Source organism: Kogia breviceps, chromosome 12 (assembly GCF_026419965.1).
Source record: "Kogia breviceps isolate mKogBre1 chromosome 12, mKogBre1 haplotype 1, whole genome shotgun sequence".
Taxonomy (NCBI): Eukaryota; Metazoa; Chordata; class Mammalia; order Artiodactyla; family Physeteridae; genus Kogia; species Kogia breviceps.
This window is the reverse complement of record NC_081321.1, coordinates 1,500,943-1,517,697: the sequence shown is the minus strand read 5'-3', so window position 1 is coordinate 1,517,697 and position 16,755 is coordinate 1,500,943. Positions and strand designations below refer to the sequence as shown.

Genomic DNA, 16,755 nt, shown 5'->3' with positions numbered 1-16,755 from the left:
AAGACCCGGCTTGGCTGGCAGACAAAGAGCCTCAATGAGGCCACGGGCGGCAGACGGCTTATCGAGATGCGCGCCTCTTTGCTCTGCGTCCCGGCTGTCACCTCCTTGCTCCTCTGTCATCACACACGCAAAACAAAAACAGCCGTGCTGCACACACAGAAACCCTCCCGGGGGGGAGTGCGTCATGCCCCGGGGGGGGCGCAGAAACTCCATCTTGCCCCTTGCCCTCCCATCCACTTCGTCCTTGAAACCCAGCTGCAGACTGTGCTGAGCTGTACGAGCGCTGCAGGGTCAGCGGGGGCCCGTCTTTTAGGTACCAGCCGGGGAGCCGGTGCCCAGGGACCCCAGGGACCTGGCCGTCCCCCCCTCTCACTGCAGGGCAGCCCCGGGCTGTGGGGCTGACAGGCAGCTGATGGCGAGTCAGTGCGTAACACAGTCCGGCCTCCGGGCCCCCGACACCCGGCTGGGCTCCTGCTTCCGGCTCATTCCTCACTCGGCCCGGCGAGGCGGGCGCCTCTTCCGGGGGAGCCCCCGGTGTAGGAGAGGGGGTGAACCGCCCACAGGAAGCTGCCACGCACCCTCCGTGATACGGGTCAGAGGAGAAGGTCCCGCGGGCACTAGCCTCGGACGGCGCACTGGGACGTGAGGTCTAGCTGAGTTTTCAAGGGGCGGGATGTGCCCGGTGGGTGAGGAGAGGGTCCCGACTCCAGGAAGGACACGCCCTCCCGCAGCTGGGGGACAGGAAGCGTGTCCGGGGGCAGGTGAGGCGCGCGTGACACGGGCGTGGGGTGGGAGACAGGGAGTCCCGGCGGTGTCGGGCGGCGGGGCAGACGGAAGAGGGTGTGGGAGCGTCCTGAGTCAAGGGGGTCTCTCAACCCGCACCCAGGGCTGACAGTGGGCCCCCCAGAAAGCAGGCGAAATGGAGAAGGGGTGCCAGAGACATGCCACGTGTCCGGCTGTCAGGCAGGTTTCAGGAGATGCCGGCAAGGTCACCTCGGGTCCAGCTCTGGCCGGCGGCTCCTCCCCTGGCTTGGTCCCTGGCTTCCTTTCCTTTGGATCAACACTTGCCTTCCCTTGGAATATCAATTTCTCCCCCTCCTTTGTCCTCATTGGCTGGTAAAGACGTCTCTGAGTTCTTGATACCAGTCTCTTCCCATCCAGCGAGAGCCAGGAGCCTGAAGCCCAGGCCGGGCAGGCGGGGCTGGGTTTGGCCCCCTCCTCAGGGCTCACCCCGGGCTGCTCCGGGCAACCTGAGCCCAGGCCCCCGGCCCGGCCTGCCTGCATCTCCCTCCCCAAATAGCCCCGGTCTGGGGTCACGAGGCTCAGTGACCTCCGCGTGACCGTGGGCCACCGGCTGTGTGGCCTGGGGCCCCTTTCCGAAGGACCACCGGGCAGGTGGGCCCCCGCGCACCCCTCCAGTTACCCCCTCTGGAATAAGCCGCCCCTTGACAGAGACCCGGATCAGCTTTCCCTTCCCACAGGCAGGGTGGGAGATACTGCCCCCACCTCCGAACAGGATTCAGACCCAGCTTCCCTGGTCCCCTGGGTCCTGCCCCTGTGTCCCCAGAGGCAAGGGGAGAGGGGACAAAGCCAGAGGGGGCGGCAGCCAGGGCAGGGAGAGCCTGCGGAGGTGGGGAGGGAAAACAGAGGGACCTGGCAAACAGTTCTCCTCCCGCGGAGTTCATGGCCGCGCCTCCCCCCGAAACGGGAGCGTTCGGAGGGTGAGCGCCTCTCGGTGTGTGTGCGCCGTGTGCCCGCCTCCCCTGCGCCCGCCTCCCCGTGTGCGCGCCTGTGGCTGTCATCACGGATATTCCCCCGCTGTCACTCCGCTGCTCTCTGCTCCGCACACGCGCTCCCCTCCCCGCCTGCCCCTCTGCACGGCTCCCGCGTCCCTCCCTCTCCTCCTCCGAGTGTTATTGACCCGCCTCCCGCCGCCGCTGCCCTGGGAGACGGCCTCAGGCGTTCCTCCCGCCGGGGCTCTGCGCGCCGGGTCCTGCTGGGGGACCAGGCTGGTGCGGCTGCGCTCGCCCTCTCCTTTCTCCGGGAATCCCAGGAGGGGCTCACTGGACGGCTCAGCCCACCCGATTCAGGGCGCTCGCTGGGGTGCGGAAGGTGAGTGCCGTGCGCTGGGCAGGGGCGGGAGGGGGGTGCAGGGGCCAGGCTTGGGGCCGAGCCCATCTCCGCTGGGTTCCTTGCCTGCACGGACAGCTGCTTTGCCTCCTGCCTGGCGGCAGTGGCTGGGGCTGGGGCCATGCTCAGGACCGGACCCCTGGGCAGCCAAAGGACACAGGGAACTCTGACCTCCCAGGGTTGGGGACAGGAGCTGTGATTCTGCTGGGGGAAGAGGGGGAGGAGGCATTGCCGGTGCCGGATGACAGGCCCGGTGGCATAGAAACCGGTCCCTGCAGCATGGGGGGCGCCAGCCAGGAGCCCTGTGCTGCCTGCATGCCCGGCTCGGCTCGGCAGGCAGCCCCAGGGACTTGGGTGCCAGGGGGAAGGGGGTGCTGGTGACAGGGCCGGCACACAGGACGTCTGTGGGGTGGCAGGCTGGAGGGCTGGCGCCGAGGCGTGGGGAGGGACCAGGGGTGCTGACCGGCCTCTACAGGACACCCTCGGCGAGGCACGCTGGCCTCTAGCAGGCTGCCCTTGGACAGGGGTGCAGAGGGCCCCCCCAGCTGGACCTGAGTCCCCGGCTCGTATGGGGGGCGTGGCCGGGAGAGGAGCCTCAGAGCCCTTCCTTCCCGGAGCTGGGCTCCAGCTCCGCTCCCAGCCCACCGGGCCCGGTGGGGCAGGGGTCCCCCAGCTGCACGCCCGCTCTACCTACGAAGCGCTCAGGAAGCCTCGGGGGGTGGGGTGGACTCAGCTTCGGGGTGGGTGGTACACGGCTAGGGCAGGACAACGCAGGACAGAGGCCGTCTGGCCGGGAGTCCCAACCTCCTGGCTCACTCTCGGGGTCCTCTGTCCTCTCCCTGAGCTGCTGTCCGCCTGTCTGGGGTGGTGGGTGGGGACACTGGCACCTGGCTGGCGGGCCGCCTGGGGCATTGCCTGGTCTGGCTCAGACTGGCACCCGGCAGCTTAGCTAACTACGGGGCCGGAGGCGGGCTGGGCACGTGGAGGTGGCCTGGGGAGCTCAGCCGGGAGGGGACCCGCGGCTGTGTCCGGCCCCCACCAGCACAGGCTCCATCCAGCTTTGCCAGGAGAGGGAAACCAGGGAAGCCGGCTGGGGGCGGGGGCAGGAGGAGGACGGGGAGCTTCTTCAGCAACCGATCTGGTTCCTTTGGGGGTTGGCTGGAAGCTGTGCCTGGGACAAGCAAACCCTGCCCCCATTTCTAGCCCCTGAAGCTGAGGGACACGGGGAGGGGGGGTTTTAGGGCTGGGGTGCCTGGGGAGGCCCTCCTCCTCCTACACAGATCAGGCCTCTCCACCCGCCCTCCCGGGTCCACCTCCCGAGCCAGGCCCGCGGACCCAAGAGCAGCTCCTGCGAGGGCGATGGGGGCTTTTCTGCTCCGCTTCCCAGAGGGTCTGGTTGGGATTGGGGATGTCTGACAAGGAAGGATGACGAGGAAACGAGGCTGCAGGAAGGCGGGCCTGGGAATGGGGCACGCGTTTAAAAATGCACCAGGGGGTTTGTCTGTTCCAAGTACAAATTTAGAGATTTTAAAAAAACCAGCTTCCGCGCTGCCTGGGCTGCGTGTGTTACGGGGATGCCAGGCAGGGAAGAGGTGGGAAGGGCCCGGAAGGCCAGACCGGGGGCCGCAGGTGGAGCGCACAGCCTGGACAGCACCCCCAGGGCTCAGCGTGGGCGCCCGCTGTCCCCCTGTCCGCGGTCCGGGTGCCCCTCAGCCCGGCTGGGCGGACGGGCGGGAAGGTGCTGCCCTCGGAGCCCCGGGCGTGGCCTACGGCCCGGCCCTGCCGCTCACTAGCCCGTGACCTTCAGCTGTCTGCACGATGAAGGGGTGCAGAGGCCTTGTCCCCGGTTGGGGCACCTTGACCAAAGGGAGATCCCTGGGGAGGGGCTACACGGCAGGCCAGTAAGACGTCCCAGGGGGCAGGAACCCCAGGCCGAGGCGCAGTGGGCGCTGATGGCTGTGCGGCTTGGACACTGACTTGGGGGGTGGACGTGACCACGCAGCACCAGAGGAAGGGTGTGGACACCAGGCCCGGGTGGGCTTGCTGGAGGTTTCCGGCTGATGACGGAGCCAACCCTGCCCAGAGGAGGAGTCGGGGGCAGAAGCACAGAGGGGTTAGGGCTCCCCCGCAACCTGGGCGTCAGCGGGGGTGGGAGCGGGGCAGGCCGCTCCTCCCGTCGGGCAGGGAAGCCGTCCCCGCCCCCCCCCCCCCCAGTCTCCAGGGCTGCCGCACCCCATGCGACTCCGCAGCCCCCCCCCCCCCCCAGCAAGACCGCTGCCTCACTCCCCCACTGCATCTGTGCCGGCCCGGGAAGCAGGCGGGCGGGGAGGGGGCGGCCCGGCTTGGTGAGAGCCCCCACGTTGGGCGCACAGGGCAGCGGAAAGGCCGGTCGGCCGTGACGGGCCGCACAAACGGGGGGCTGCAGCCCCCTCCCTGCTCCAGGAGCCTCCGCGGGCAGGCGGGCGGGCAGAGCCGGCCTCCAGGCTGTGCGGCCGCTGGCTGGGAGCTCTGTCGCCAGGCCGCTTGGGCCCGAGGCTGCGTGCTTCCGCCGCCCGCCCGTAGGCGAGTTACTACATGTCCCGAGCCTCAGCGTCCCCGACCGCAAAATGGTGTGAACAGCGCTTCTAACCCCAGAGAGCTGTTGCGGGGGCTGGGAGCCATACACAGGTGCTTCCCCGTGGGCGCGGTTTCTCCCCGCGCGGAGCCCTCCTGCAGGAGCTGTTACCTCCCCCATCACTGCCGCCCCCGGCCGCCGCGCCCCGGCCGGCCCCTGCCCCGGCCTCCCGGGAGGTGCGGGCGTCTGCCCTGCCCGGGGAGAAGTGACCTAGCCCAGTGCTTCTCGAACGTGACCAGGTACGTGAATGGACTGAGGTCTTGTTAGGATGCAGATCCCGACCCAGTCGGCCTGGGCTGGGTCTAGGAAGCTCCTGGCGAGGCTGGTGCTGATATAGCCCGTGGACCATGCCGGCGAAGCAGAGGGCTGGGGCCCAGAGCCCATGTTTCTATTCTGGGGCGGGGGGGGTGGGTCACTCGGCCCACAGCTCTTCAGCCCCATCCTCTATCCTGAGTCTCTCAGCAGAGCCCAGTGAAGGAGGCTGGGGACCCCCCTGGGTCCACCCTCCTGTCTGCGTCCCTGTCCCTGGGACTGGGACAGAAATACCCACAGGCTGTGGGGCTTGGAGCCCCGAGACCGCCACCTCACTCGTTTCCGTGGCCTTTTTCTCCCACCTGGGTGGGGACTTCCCTCCCAGACGGTGTGAATTTATTCCGCAGCGGCCGCGCCTGCCGGAGCCGCTGTGCTCCTAGCATCTTAATGTAGGTCACCCCTTTCCTAACGAGGTAGATGCTTCCGGGGGCCGGAAGGGGTCCTGGGTTGGAGGTGGGCTAGAGGGCAGGGTGCTGGACCCCACAGCGCCTGAGGGGTGCTTCTGTGGTCCCCAGGGAGTGCAGGCTACATCCCCATGGACCTGGGGGGCCTTGTCCTCGTCACGTTTCTCCAGAGATCCCAGGGCGTGGGTCTGAGTGTGGAAAGGGTTCTGGGCTGGGGGCGGCCCTCGGGGGGCTTCTCTAGACCCTGCTTCTAGGCTGGAGGTCCCGCCGTGCATCTGTCCGCCGGGGGCATGCAGGAACTGCGGGAGTGACAGCATCTGAGGATGCTGGAGGGCTGCCAGCGAGTGCGTGAGTGCAGCCGTGTGAGTGCGTGTGTCAGCACGTGCCTGGCTGCACGTTCTCTGGCGGGGGGGTGGTCTGCATCACACGCTGTGTTGGGAGCCTGCGTGTGCACCCCGCTCAGCGCACACATGTGTCTCCCCCCAGGGGCCACTGCTGGGGGACAGTTGCCAGGGAGCGGGCCTGCGTCCCTGACCGGCCGTGTGAGCAGGCATGCTGGTCTCCACCTCTGAGCCTGGCTGGCCGCTGACCCGCCTGACCCCGTGTGGGCGCTGTGAGCTGCTGACCTGCGGGTCCTCGCTGGCGAGAGGAGCGCGGGACTATTCTAGGGGTCGGGGCCGGGGCCGAGGCTCACGGAGGGGGTGGACGGCGTCCTCAGCGATGGAGGTCCGGGAGGCTGTGTGTGAACGCAGCCCACGGTGACCGCCACGTGACGGCTGCTGGCCGGGCACGGGCCCAGGCACAGAGAAAGAGACCCAGGTGTGAGACTGGGGGACCGAGAAAGAGAGGTCCCGCAGACGCGCTGTAAGCCGCCGCCCCTCCCCGCGGACAGCAGGGCACCGATGTCTCCCTGCGTCTGCCTGGGGCTCAAGTCCAAGCTTGGGGTCCCCTAGACAGCCTTGCAAGAGAACGTGTCCTGAATTCAGCAAATGTTAACTCTCCTCCCCTGATTAGGCTCACGCTCACGGAGGGCAGTGTGTTCCGGTCACATCACCTTTAGAGATAAGGAAACCGAGGCCCAGAGGGTTTCGTGATTTGTTTAAGTTACACAGCGAGGCAGCGGCCCGCAGGGATTCGAGCCCCGAGCCCTCCCTGACCCGGGAGTCTGAGCCAGGAGCCCGGGGGCCCTGGGAGGGTAGCTGGAAAAGACCCCTCAGCTGCTCTGGGCATCTCCTCCGCCCCCAGCCCAGGGCCCTGGACCCATCCTGTAGGCACGTGGGTCTGCACCCCTCACCCCACACCTGCCCAGCGCGACTCGGTCTGCAGCCCCGGCGAGGCTGCGAGCCCCCTGGGGGGGGTGAAGCCCAGAGCGACAGACAGGCCCCCCCCAGCGGTCCCCCTGCCCGGCGGGCCCCCACCCTGAGCGGGCGCCCGGGGCCAGGAGGCTGCTTGGCAGCGGCAGGCGGGGGGGGGGAGACGGGTGAGGCCCCCAGTGCCTGCGGGAGACCCTGCTCAGACGCTGAGGTCCCAGCGGCTGCTGCCAGCCCTCGGCTCCGCTCGGCTCTGCCCCTGGGCCCTCAGGCTCCCAGGATTACGGCGGCTGCGGGAGGGGAGCGGAGGCTGCAGCCTGGAGCCCCGGGTCCAGCGAGGCCACCGAGCAGGGGAGGCTGCCGGCCCATCGCTGTCCGTTCGCCACCTCGTGCTGGGCCGGCGGCAGGGGCCCTGCGGTCCCCTTTCCAGCCCCTGTGACGCGCCCCTGGCCACGCCTGGAAGGGAGCGGGACCGGGACGGGGCCTGTGCCGTTGGGCTGGGGCAGGGCAGGTCACCTGGGAAGGGGGAGGCCCCCTCGGCCCTCGGGAAGAGGAGCCGCTCTCTGCGCTGCAGCCTCGCCCTCTCCCTGCCCCTGTCCCCCGACGGCAGCGGCTGCAACGCGAGCCCCTGAGCTGATGAGGTTTACCCCAGACCTGCCGGCGGCGGAAGACAGAGCGTGGCCGCTGACCCCCCGGGAGACCGCGGAGGGCAAGCAGGGGGCTTCCCCGTGGCCGGAGCCGGGCCTGGGCCTCCCCCGCGAGCCGACGGCTGCCCCTGCGCGGGGCCGGGTCTCTGCCTCCTCGGGGGCCATGGTAAGAGCACAGTGGGGCTGGGCCGCCAGTTGGCCCTCGACGATTTCCGCGCCTGGGACGTGGGGGAAGCCCAGAGGCAGAGGAGGCCACGTGGCTCCAAACACGTTCACGAGATCATCCGGGGAGGGAAGAAGGAGAGGCGGGGAGAGGCTGGGCGGGAGGTGAGGGGCGCAGGGGGGGTGGACGGCTCCTGCATCGCCCAGCGCTGGCCTCAGCACTGTCTCCGGCCCCAGGGCTCCTGGGATGCCCGCCTGCCCGTCCACGCGCCCCCCGCTGTCGAGGGAGGCTGAGGCTCTTGGCTTCTCGGCCCCCTTGCTCCTCTTTTTCCCCCCCGCCCAGGGAATCAGAGCCGAGAAGAACAGGAGGGGAGGGTAAAGAGACACCGGGCCCCCTCTCTAACCCTGGGCTGCACCGGCCTGACACCTGCTTCCGCTCAGCTCTCTCTCCCTCTCTCTCAGGACTGACCGAGCGGCCGAGGGGCTCCTCTCTCCCTCGAGGTGCAGGGCCTGACAGCCGTGCAGCCGCCATGCTGGCCCCGGGCAGCGGCCCCGAGCTGAGGACCTGGTCTGCCCCGCTGAGGAGGCAGATCTCTTGTGAGTGGAGGGGGGGTCGGCTTAGCGGGGATGCAGGGATACCCTTCCCAGGCGTCCGTGGCCCGGGTCTGGGCAGCAGGGCGCTGTCTGCGCAGCCCTGCCCACGGTGCCGGGGGAAGAGCTGCCTCTGAGCTCTGCGGTGGGCGGGTCGGGAGCAGGGGCTCCACAGGCGGCTCTGCCCCCCCAGGCGGGCCTGCTCCTGCCCCCCGCGGCCCCAGCCCCTGTGAATCCTGCTCTGATGCAAACCTCCCTCTCCCTGCTCGGCCATCAGCTGGGCGGGCCTGGAGGCCTCTCTTAGGGCTCAGCCCCCGTAGCTCCGAGCCGGAGGGAACCAGGGGGCTCTGGGGACATGCCACTGGAAGGGATCTTAGGGAGGGGGTCCAGCGCCTCCTCCTGCATGTGGGGAAACCGAGGCCGCCCACTTCCCACAAGGGAACCTGGTGAGCTGTCGGGTGCAGGAAGCCCTGGGAATTCTCTTCACGAGGTGAAGGGTCGAGGCTACAGGGTAAGAGGTCAAGATGGTCTCGAGGGACGTCCCTCAGCCTGACTTCTGCCCTCGCACGGTCAGCCCTGTGATGCTGCCGCCCCAAGACACAAGCGGCCTGAATTATTCACCGCGCAGAGCAGCTGATCCCGAGGGACCCAGCTCCCCTTTCAACCTCCTTTTGACTCACTCAACACCTCGCAACACAGGGCTCTGTTTTCTTGCCCCTAGAGCTTTTAGGCCAGCCTGCATTTCTTGGGGGTGGGGGGACAGTGACCTGTAGTTATGTTGGTCCTTTTGAGAGGGAGGCTGGATGGGTTGAATGTTTTTCTGGGGAAAGTGAGGTCTGAGGAATTCAGTTGGCTTCCAGAAGGCACGGCGGGGGTAGCGTGACAGGCTGACCCGGCCGCAGACAGCTCAGAGAGCAAGAGGGTCAGCGGCCCAGCCGGTGACCTCAGGTGGCTGGCAGGGCTTCCAGCTGGTGTCCATGGCCGAGCCTGTGCTCATTTCCCCCCCAGGACAAAGACGCTCAGCTGTCAGCCTGGCAGGTGCCTCTCGGGAGTCACTGATCCTCCAGGAAAGGGGGGGGTACAGTCCCACCCTGTTCCTTCAGGGTCTGCCCTTTGGGACACCAGACAGCAGACCCCTACTAGACACAGACTCAGGACCGTCCCCTCCAGACCCCTGGTCAGGGCAGCTGCTGCCTCTCCAGCTGGAGCCAAGCGGCCAGCGCTCCTCGTCTGGGGCCTTTCCTCCCGGCCCGGGGGGACCCTCCCTTCCCCTTCCCCTGGGACACCCTGGGGGACAGTCGGGGGCTTTGCAGTCACTCTTAGAAGGGTGGGCCACGGAACAAGCTGCCCCGCGGGACTGTTCTCTGAGCACCCGTCGCCCTGCAGCCCTGCCACAAGGGCCCTGGGCAAAAGATGGGACCGTGAAAGGAACGCTGTCAACACATCTGTCCTGCGGAAATTGGGGGCAGGAGCCCAGGCTGAGGGCAAGGCGGCTGTAGAGTGAGAACAGATGTGGGACTTGCCCCGGGCCCACGAGTTGCGGGGCTCGCGCCCCAGCGCCCTCCGCGTGGACGTGGGACTCGGCGTCTCAGCCCGCCGTGTCCACAGCGGTCTCTGGGGAGGGGCCCGGGCTCCCTCCTCACCCTGAGTCGCTGGCCCACCTTGGATGTGGGACTCCTGCAGGCCGGGGAAGTGGTGGCCGGGGCCGGTGTGCCCCTTCGTGCGTGCAGCGCGGCCCCTCCCGCGCACGGCCGTCAGCCCCGTGCAGCTCCAGGTGGCGGGGGTGGGGTGGGCGGTGCAGAGGGGAAGGAGGCAGAGCCATTTCCTCTGGACAGAATCCTTCCAGGGCAGTGGCCCTGGGAGAGGAACGTGGGGCGGCCCCTCTGACACCCCCGTACCCTCTGTCGCGTCAGCGTCTGTGGTGTCGGGGCCGTGGGGGGAGCCCTGCTGCCCGGCGGTGAGCGTCCACGTGGACGTGCCGCGGGGGGGTCGGTTCCGTTTCCTCGTGGTCAGGAAGCGCCGAGGCACCGCTCGTGGTTGGACCAGCGGGGGTGGGTGCGAGGCCGCGAGATGGGAATTGGGGGGGAGGGGCAGGCGGCGGGAGCCGGCGACCCGCTGTCCTTCCATCCCCCGCCTGTCCCCCAGGGCTCACCTGCTGGATCGCCCTGTGCACGGCGGAGGCCCTCCCCGCCTGCCCCTTGCCCTGCACGTGTGACGGCCGCGGCCTGCAGGTGGACTGCAGCGGCCGGGGCCTCACCGCGCTGCCCCCGGACCTGCCGGCCGCCACCCGCACCCTCCTGCTCCTGAACAACAGGCTGAGCTTCCTGCCCGGCGGGGCCTTCGCCAGCCTGTCGGGCCTGCAGCGGCTGGACCTCTCCAACAACTTCCTGGACGGGCTGCCGCGCACCGCCTTCGGGGAGCTGGCCAACCTGACGGAGCTGCAGCTGCGCAACAACAGCCTCCGCGCCCTGGACCCCGAGCTGCTGCGGCCCCTGCCGCGCCTGCGCCACCTCGACCTGTCCCTCAACGGCCTGGCCCGGCTCCCGCCCGGCCTCTTTGACGGGCTCCCCGCCCTGCGCTCCCTGTTCCTGCGCGCCAACCGCCTGCAGAGCCTGGACCGGCGGACCTTCGAGCCCCTGGCCGGCCTGCAGCTGCTGCAGGTGGGGGACAACCCCTGGGAGTGCGACTGCCACCTGCGGGGCTTCAAGCACTGGCTCGAGTGGTTCTCCTACCGAGGTGAGCACCGCGCAGGTCGGGGAGGAGCGGGCCCAGCCCGGCCACACCCGCCGCCCCCTTCTTCCCGCCGCCCCCCCCTTCCTGCCCCCGCTCGCGGCCGCCCGTCTCTGCCGGGTCTCCTCAGGCTGACTCTCGCTTCTGTAGGTTTCAGGATGCACTTAAACACATGGTATCATTGTCCTCGGCCTCTAGTCTTCCCGGGGAGGAGGCGGGAGAGAACCACCCTCGCTCCTCTGAATAACGCAGCCACCTCTTAAGTACCCACAGTGTCGGGAGGCTGGAATAGGGTTCAAATCCACAGACGCAGCCACATTTTCTGTTTGATGATGATCTCGGCTCCTTCTCCCCAGAAGTTCCGTTATCAAAGCGTTTACTGAGAAGCCAAATGCTCCCCCTTTCGTTGACCCGGGATAGTTCTAGAATGACCTTCGAAATGATTAAATGAAATGGACACCGAGGGCAGAGAAGCAAGCCTACTGGCTAAAAGCGCCAGATCTGGGTTTGCCTCGTGGCTCTGCCACTTACTAGCTGTGTGACCTTGAGAGAGCTGATTGACCTCTCTGTGGCTGTAGCCTCGTCTGCGGGATGGGGCAAAACGACAGTGTCTGTCTCAGAAAACCACTGCGCGGATTAGGTGGGTAACGCGAGGGAAGCGTCTGGAAAAGTACTCAGCATAAAGGGAGTCCGCAGTCAAACGTACTCATTTATATGTCCACTTGCCGGTGGAAGTCACAATATTAACCGGGCTTAATTAGACACAATTTGGTGTCCACACGAAGCAGGGCTCCACGAATATTTGCTGAATGAGTGAATCGACGTGAAGAGAATGCTAATGCTCTCGTCAGAGCCTTACTCCTTTCGTTTCATAGCGCTTCCACAGTTTCGTTATTTGCATAATATCCTCACGTGTTAGTTAATTAAAAACATTTTACAAACGATAAAGTGCTGTAAAATGTTAGTCACTGTGGTAGTTTCTCCCGTTTTTGTGAGAGGAGAAATGATACCACTTTGCATGGTTTCCAGGGTCCAAATCTCTTACCATGTGCATGACCTGCTTGAACCCTAACTGCAGCTGAGATGGCCGTTCTTATCGACAGCCTAGCAAATCGAGACTCCTAAGCAATTAAATAAGTAAAGTGATTTGCACAAGGTGACCCGGCCGGGAGGGAGTCAGCCTCAGGTTTTTGGAGCAGGGAGCTAAGGTGGCTGCGTCTTCACACCCAGTCCCCGCCCGTGCAAAGGCCCTGGACACAGTTCACGGGATGTAAGCCTTGGACAGGGGGTCTGGAGAGCCAGACCGATGTGTGACCTGGAGGGGACGTGCTTGCCTCTCCAGTCATCGGGAGCTAAAGGGCACGGAGCGGGAATGTACCTTTTAGGAACTTTTCACCAGTAGAGTTATTTCCCGCCATGCACTCCTCCAAAAAAACCCAGACCAAACCAGAACAAAAAACCTGGGCTCTTTTCCTCAGCACCCGGGAAAGACCGACGTGTTTTGTGTGAGGGGACTGCGGCGATGGCGATGCGACGGGGCTGCGGGAGCCCCGGGGGCCGCGCCTGTGTCTCGATCTCAGGGAGAGGCCCAAAGGGGGGCGTCTGGGCAGCTCCTCCTCCTCTCGCCCCACCTGTGCTCTGCACCCTCCCCACCCAGGCCGCGGGGTGAGCCTGCGCTGCCCGCACGCCCTCCTCTGCCCTCGGAGGCCCTCAGGGTGCCCTCCCAAGATGCAGCTGCGCTCACAGGTGCTGTGGCCGGCCTGCTGGGGGGCCACCACTGTCCTCAAGGAGAAAACTGCTGTCCCTGGGCCCCCCTCTCCCTCTGCCAAGGAGGAGCCTTAGGAGCCAAGGTCCCGCTCGGGTAGGGGAGCAGGGCCGAGGCTCTGACTTCTGTCCTTTGTGTGGGCGGGAGGAGTCGCTGGGGAAACAGAGCCGGGGTCGCGGACAGACGGCGCTCGGCTCGGCCGAGAGGCCAGTGAGGAGAGGCACGGGCTGCTGTCTGGCGGGGCTCCTGGGCCCCCTTTCCCGAGCACCCCCGGGCCAGCTTGAGCTCTGGGAGCAGGAGAGGTGGGAGTGTTTGCTTCTCTGTCAAATGTAGGAGCAGGGACACTGTCCATTTTATGAGGCTCCTGCGCGGGTTAAACGCCGCGGCGCGTGTACCCGCCTCCCCGTCACTGGGCGCCGTACGCCAGTCCCCCTAACGTCTCCCCTCCCTCTCCTGTCGCCGTGACTCCAGGACTGATGGTGCTGCGGATGGAGGCTGGGCCTCCCGGGCCTCCGCGTGGGGACCTGGGGTTGGGGGGAGGCAGTGCCGGCCTCAGCCCCGCTTTTCTCTCTCCTGACGCAGGGGGCCGCCTGGATCAGCTGGCCTGCACCCTGCCCAAGGAGCTGCGGGGGAAGGACATGCGCGCGGTCCCCGTGGAGATGTTCAACTACTGCTCCCAGCTGGAGGACCAGAACAGCTCGGCCGGCCTGGAGGTCCCCGGGCCGCCCTGCGCCAAGGCCGGCCCAGAGCCTCCCAAGCCCAAGCCGGGCCCCGAGCCCGAGCCCGAGCCCGGCGCCGCCTGCCCCCAGAAGCAGAGGCCGCGGCCCGCGAGCGTGCGGCGGGCCATGGGCACCGTGATCATCGCGGGGGTGCTCTGCGGTGTGGTCTGCATCATGATGGTGGTGGCCGCCGCCTACGGCTGCATCTACGCCTCCCTCATGGCCAAGTACCACCGGGAGCTCAAGAAGCGCCAGCCCCTGATGGGCGACCCGGAGGGCGAACGCGAGGACCAGAAGCAGGTCTCCTCTGTGGCCTGAGAGCCCAGGGAGGGGCCGGGGGCCACGCCAGTCCCTCCTCTCCCGTCCCCTCTCCACCTTCCTCCCAGCCCGCCAGCTAACGGGCCCGTGCCTCTGCGGGCTCCGGGGCGTCCGGAAGATATCAGCGTGCTGACGCTCCTCTCTGGACCCCCGCCCTCTGGCCCACGGGCGGAGAAGATGTGTGTGCGAGCCCAGGCTCCTGGACCCAGCTCCCCCGTGCCCCTGCGGCTCCCGGTACAGTCACAGCCGGCGACGCCCCCCACCTCTGGCTCCACCCACCTGATCTGCATCTAGGGGGTGCGGGGCCGGTTCCTGCGACTCTCTTCTAGGCCAGGGAGATGTTGGGCCCAGCTTCCGAAGGCTGGTACCGCTGTGCATTGCATTCAGACCAGCCCAGCCATCTGGACCGGCGCTCGGCAACCCGGCACCACGCCCTCGCCAAAGCCACCTGTCCCTGCATCCCCAACCACCCAGCATCCCCTGCATCCGCAGCCACCCGGCTCCGGGCCACTAATCATTCTCACTCAAGCTCGGCCTCACACACACGGTCACGTAGGGACAGAGGTCGTGGGACCTCGGGGAGCGGAGCCAGGCGTCCCCCGTGGTCTCAGCCCTCGGGCCACACAACCTCCTGCAGCCGACGGGGAGAAACCCAAACCCACGGCACAAGGACTCCTTCCAGATCCTCTCAAGAGGCCAAGGTGGTGCTGCCAGATGAGACTGCCCGTCACCATGGTAACCCGCTCACACCTCTCCTGCTGGGATTTCCAGGACGCCTGCCCAGAGGCCTGGAAGCTGCAGCGTGTGTGGATGGTGGCCTCCCGAGAGCCCGGCCACGCACCGCCGGACTCATCCTCAGCGCGCCGGAGTACGTCCCCGCCAGAGGCCCCGTGGGGACCCGCACCACTCCCCCTCCCACAGCCCGCGGCCCGACAACCGTTGCTCTGCACCTCCCGCCGTCGCGCCCCACCCTCAGCATCTCTGGGCCCGTGACCCCCAGGGCGGGGACCGGCTCATCCTCTGTCACCCTCCTGCCAGCATATACCAAACAGACCCCGGGAGCGGGGAAAGGACCCCCCCGTTCTGCTCAGAGGTCTCAGTAATGGGGTCCTCTTCCCAGCGTTCTGTCAGCCCAGTCTGGCTTCCCAGAGTCCTCTTGGCGCCTGGACTGGGGCCCAAACCAGAGCAAGGGCCCAGGGGCCCATCTGCTCGTTACCTGTAACCGCCCCCAAAGGGACAGAGGCTGGGGGTGGGCGTGGGAGGGGGCAGTGCAGGGTGGGCTTCCCCAGTCCCCTTTCGGAGGCCTCTGCCCTCCTGGGGAGTGTGCGATCCCGGTGAGTCCCGGGCCTCCCCCGGCAGGACATCGGCCTCCCCGCCGCTGACGGAGGGTCAGGTGCCAGCAGGCCAGCTTCTGGCTCTGCCACGGCCGGGAGTCTAGGGAGTGGCCTGGGGGAGGCCGTCAGAACACGGCTCTGAGGCAGGACAGGGATAGAGGGGGCCGGGTGCAGGCTGCCCACCGGGCCGGCCTGCAGTCTTCCTTCTTTCGGGGTGCCAGCCGACACCAGAGCTGGGGGTTTTCTCAAGGGAGTCAGGGAAGGCGGGACGTTGTCAGTGGAGGTGTCTTCAGGCTAAGACAGAAGATTTTTAAAGGCAAAATTATATTTCTGGTTTGTTGTTTCAGATGACCAATAAAGACTGTATTTTCCTAGGTACTTCCTGGTTTCCTTGGGCGGGAGGGGACGCAGGAGCCAGGAGCCGGGAGGGTGGCTCCTGACCCCTGACCTCCCCGGATGGTGCACAGAGTGTCCCCGGGCCCCTAAGGAGGACGGCAGCTCCCGCCCGAGGCCTGGCCGTGGGGCGCCCCCGGGAGGGCAGCGGGGGAGCGCGCAGCCCCCTCGGAGCGAGGCTGCCCTGCGGTCAAGGGCAGACGGCCGGCCTCGGGGTAGGAGGCGCGCCTTGGCCCTGGGGACCCTCCTGCTGCCTCTGCCGGGAGGGGCGGCTCCCCAAGAGCAGTTTAGGGGACTAGGTTGCACCAGCCCTGGAGGGGTGTCGCTGGGTTTGCAGGACGAGCCCCGTTTAATGTCCTGTGCTCTTGAGGCTGACGTGCAGACGACCCCTGCTCAGTGCTCAGCAGGCGCCGGGTCAGAATTACGGACCGGAGGGCTGGGGCGGGGGCCGGGGCGGGAGTGAGCGGACGGCAACGCCTCCGGCTGTTCGCCCGCCTGAGGCCCGCGGGGCCCACCCCGCCTGACTGGCCGGGCCCGGGCTACACGGGTCACCGTCTTCATACCAAGATGGGATTCTCTCCTAGCCAGGAGCCCTCCCTTGGATGACGCCCCAGCGAGCCAGGAGCTAAAGGGAACCAGCAGGTCTCTGTTCCAGGAGTTCGGCTGGACCCGTTCCTGGGTGGGGGTAACCGGGGAGAAGCGCCCTCCTGCGGCCCCGACTGGTACAGCAGAGCCGGGAGACCAGGCCCCCCGGCCGCAGCCCGCACAGGTGTGGGTAACGCGCAGGCGCGCCGTTCTGAGCGCGCCCGGCGGTCTGAAGGCCGGGCCGTGCGCACGCGGGGGGAACTGCAAGGAGAGGAGCCGGCAGGCAGCTCCAGACAGCAGGCCCCCTGCCCGAAGGCCGCCGGGCTGGGGAAACACACTCGCAGGCTACGGCACCACCATGACGCTTGGCTTGGCCTTACTTCCCGAGCGGGGCCTGGAGGGCACGGAGACTTGAAAGTGGATCCTGATCAAAACAGTAGATTCCTAGAAACTCTGCATGAACGGTCCAGAAATACCTGCTCGGAGGTTAAACGACGCCCCCTCACTCATCTGCCTGGCCCGGGGCCGTCCCCCCAGCTGCCCTTCCTCCTTCTCCCCAGCCCAGGGCACAAACATTGAACGTGCAGCCCGTCCGTCACAGAACACACGAGGAAAGGAACTGCCAGCGCAGCACACACACGCTAGCGGGTCCAGGGTCAGGGAGGCTGAGCCACAGGCTAGGAAGAGGAAATTACAAACGGAGACTGAAAAAAAAATAATTGAAGCATAAAGGTCTCCACT

The 16,755-nt window shown here is 67.2% G+C and overlaps 2 protein-coding genes across 4 annotated transcripts in view; one reads left to right on the top strand and one right to left on the bottom strand.

Annotated features, from left to right (window-relative positions):
* CACNA2D4 (calcium voltage-gated channel auxiliary subunit alpha2delta 4) overlaps nt 1–16,755 on the bottom strand; it is an 81,478-nt gene that overhangs the window by 12,759 nt on the left and 51,964 nt on the right. The window lies entirely within an intron of this gene.
* Nucleotides 1,768–15,414, top strand: LRTM2 (leucine rich repeats and transmembrane domains 2). Of its 3 annotated transcripts, none has more exons than XM_067008457.1 (5): nt 1,768–2,112; nt 7,381–7,583; nt 8,042–8,176; nt 10,316–10,906; nt 13,248–15,414. In XM_067008457.1, exons 3-5 carry the CDS (start codon nt 8,110–8,112, stop codon nt 13,700–13,702), a joined length of 1,113 nt encoding a protein of 370 aa, XP_066864558.1. In that variant the 5' UTR covers nt 1,768–2,112; nt 7,381–7,583; nt 8,042–8,109; the 3' UTR covers nt 13,703–15,414. The 3 variants fall into 3 exon arrangements, with proteins under 3 accessions (XP_066864558.1, XP_058937384.1, XP_066864559.1); XM_067008458.1 differs by lacking the exon at nt 1,768–2,112 and adding an exon at nt 3,393–4,983; XM_059081401.2 differs by lacking the exon at nt 7,381–7,583 and having other exon boundaries at nt 1,778–2,112.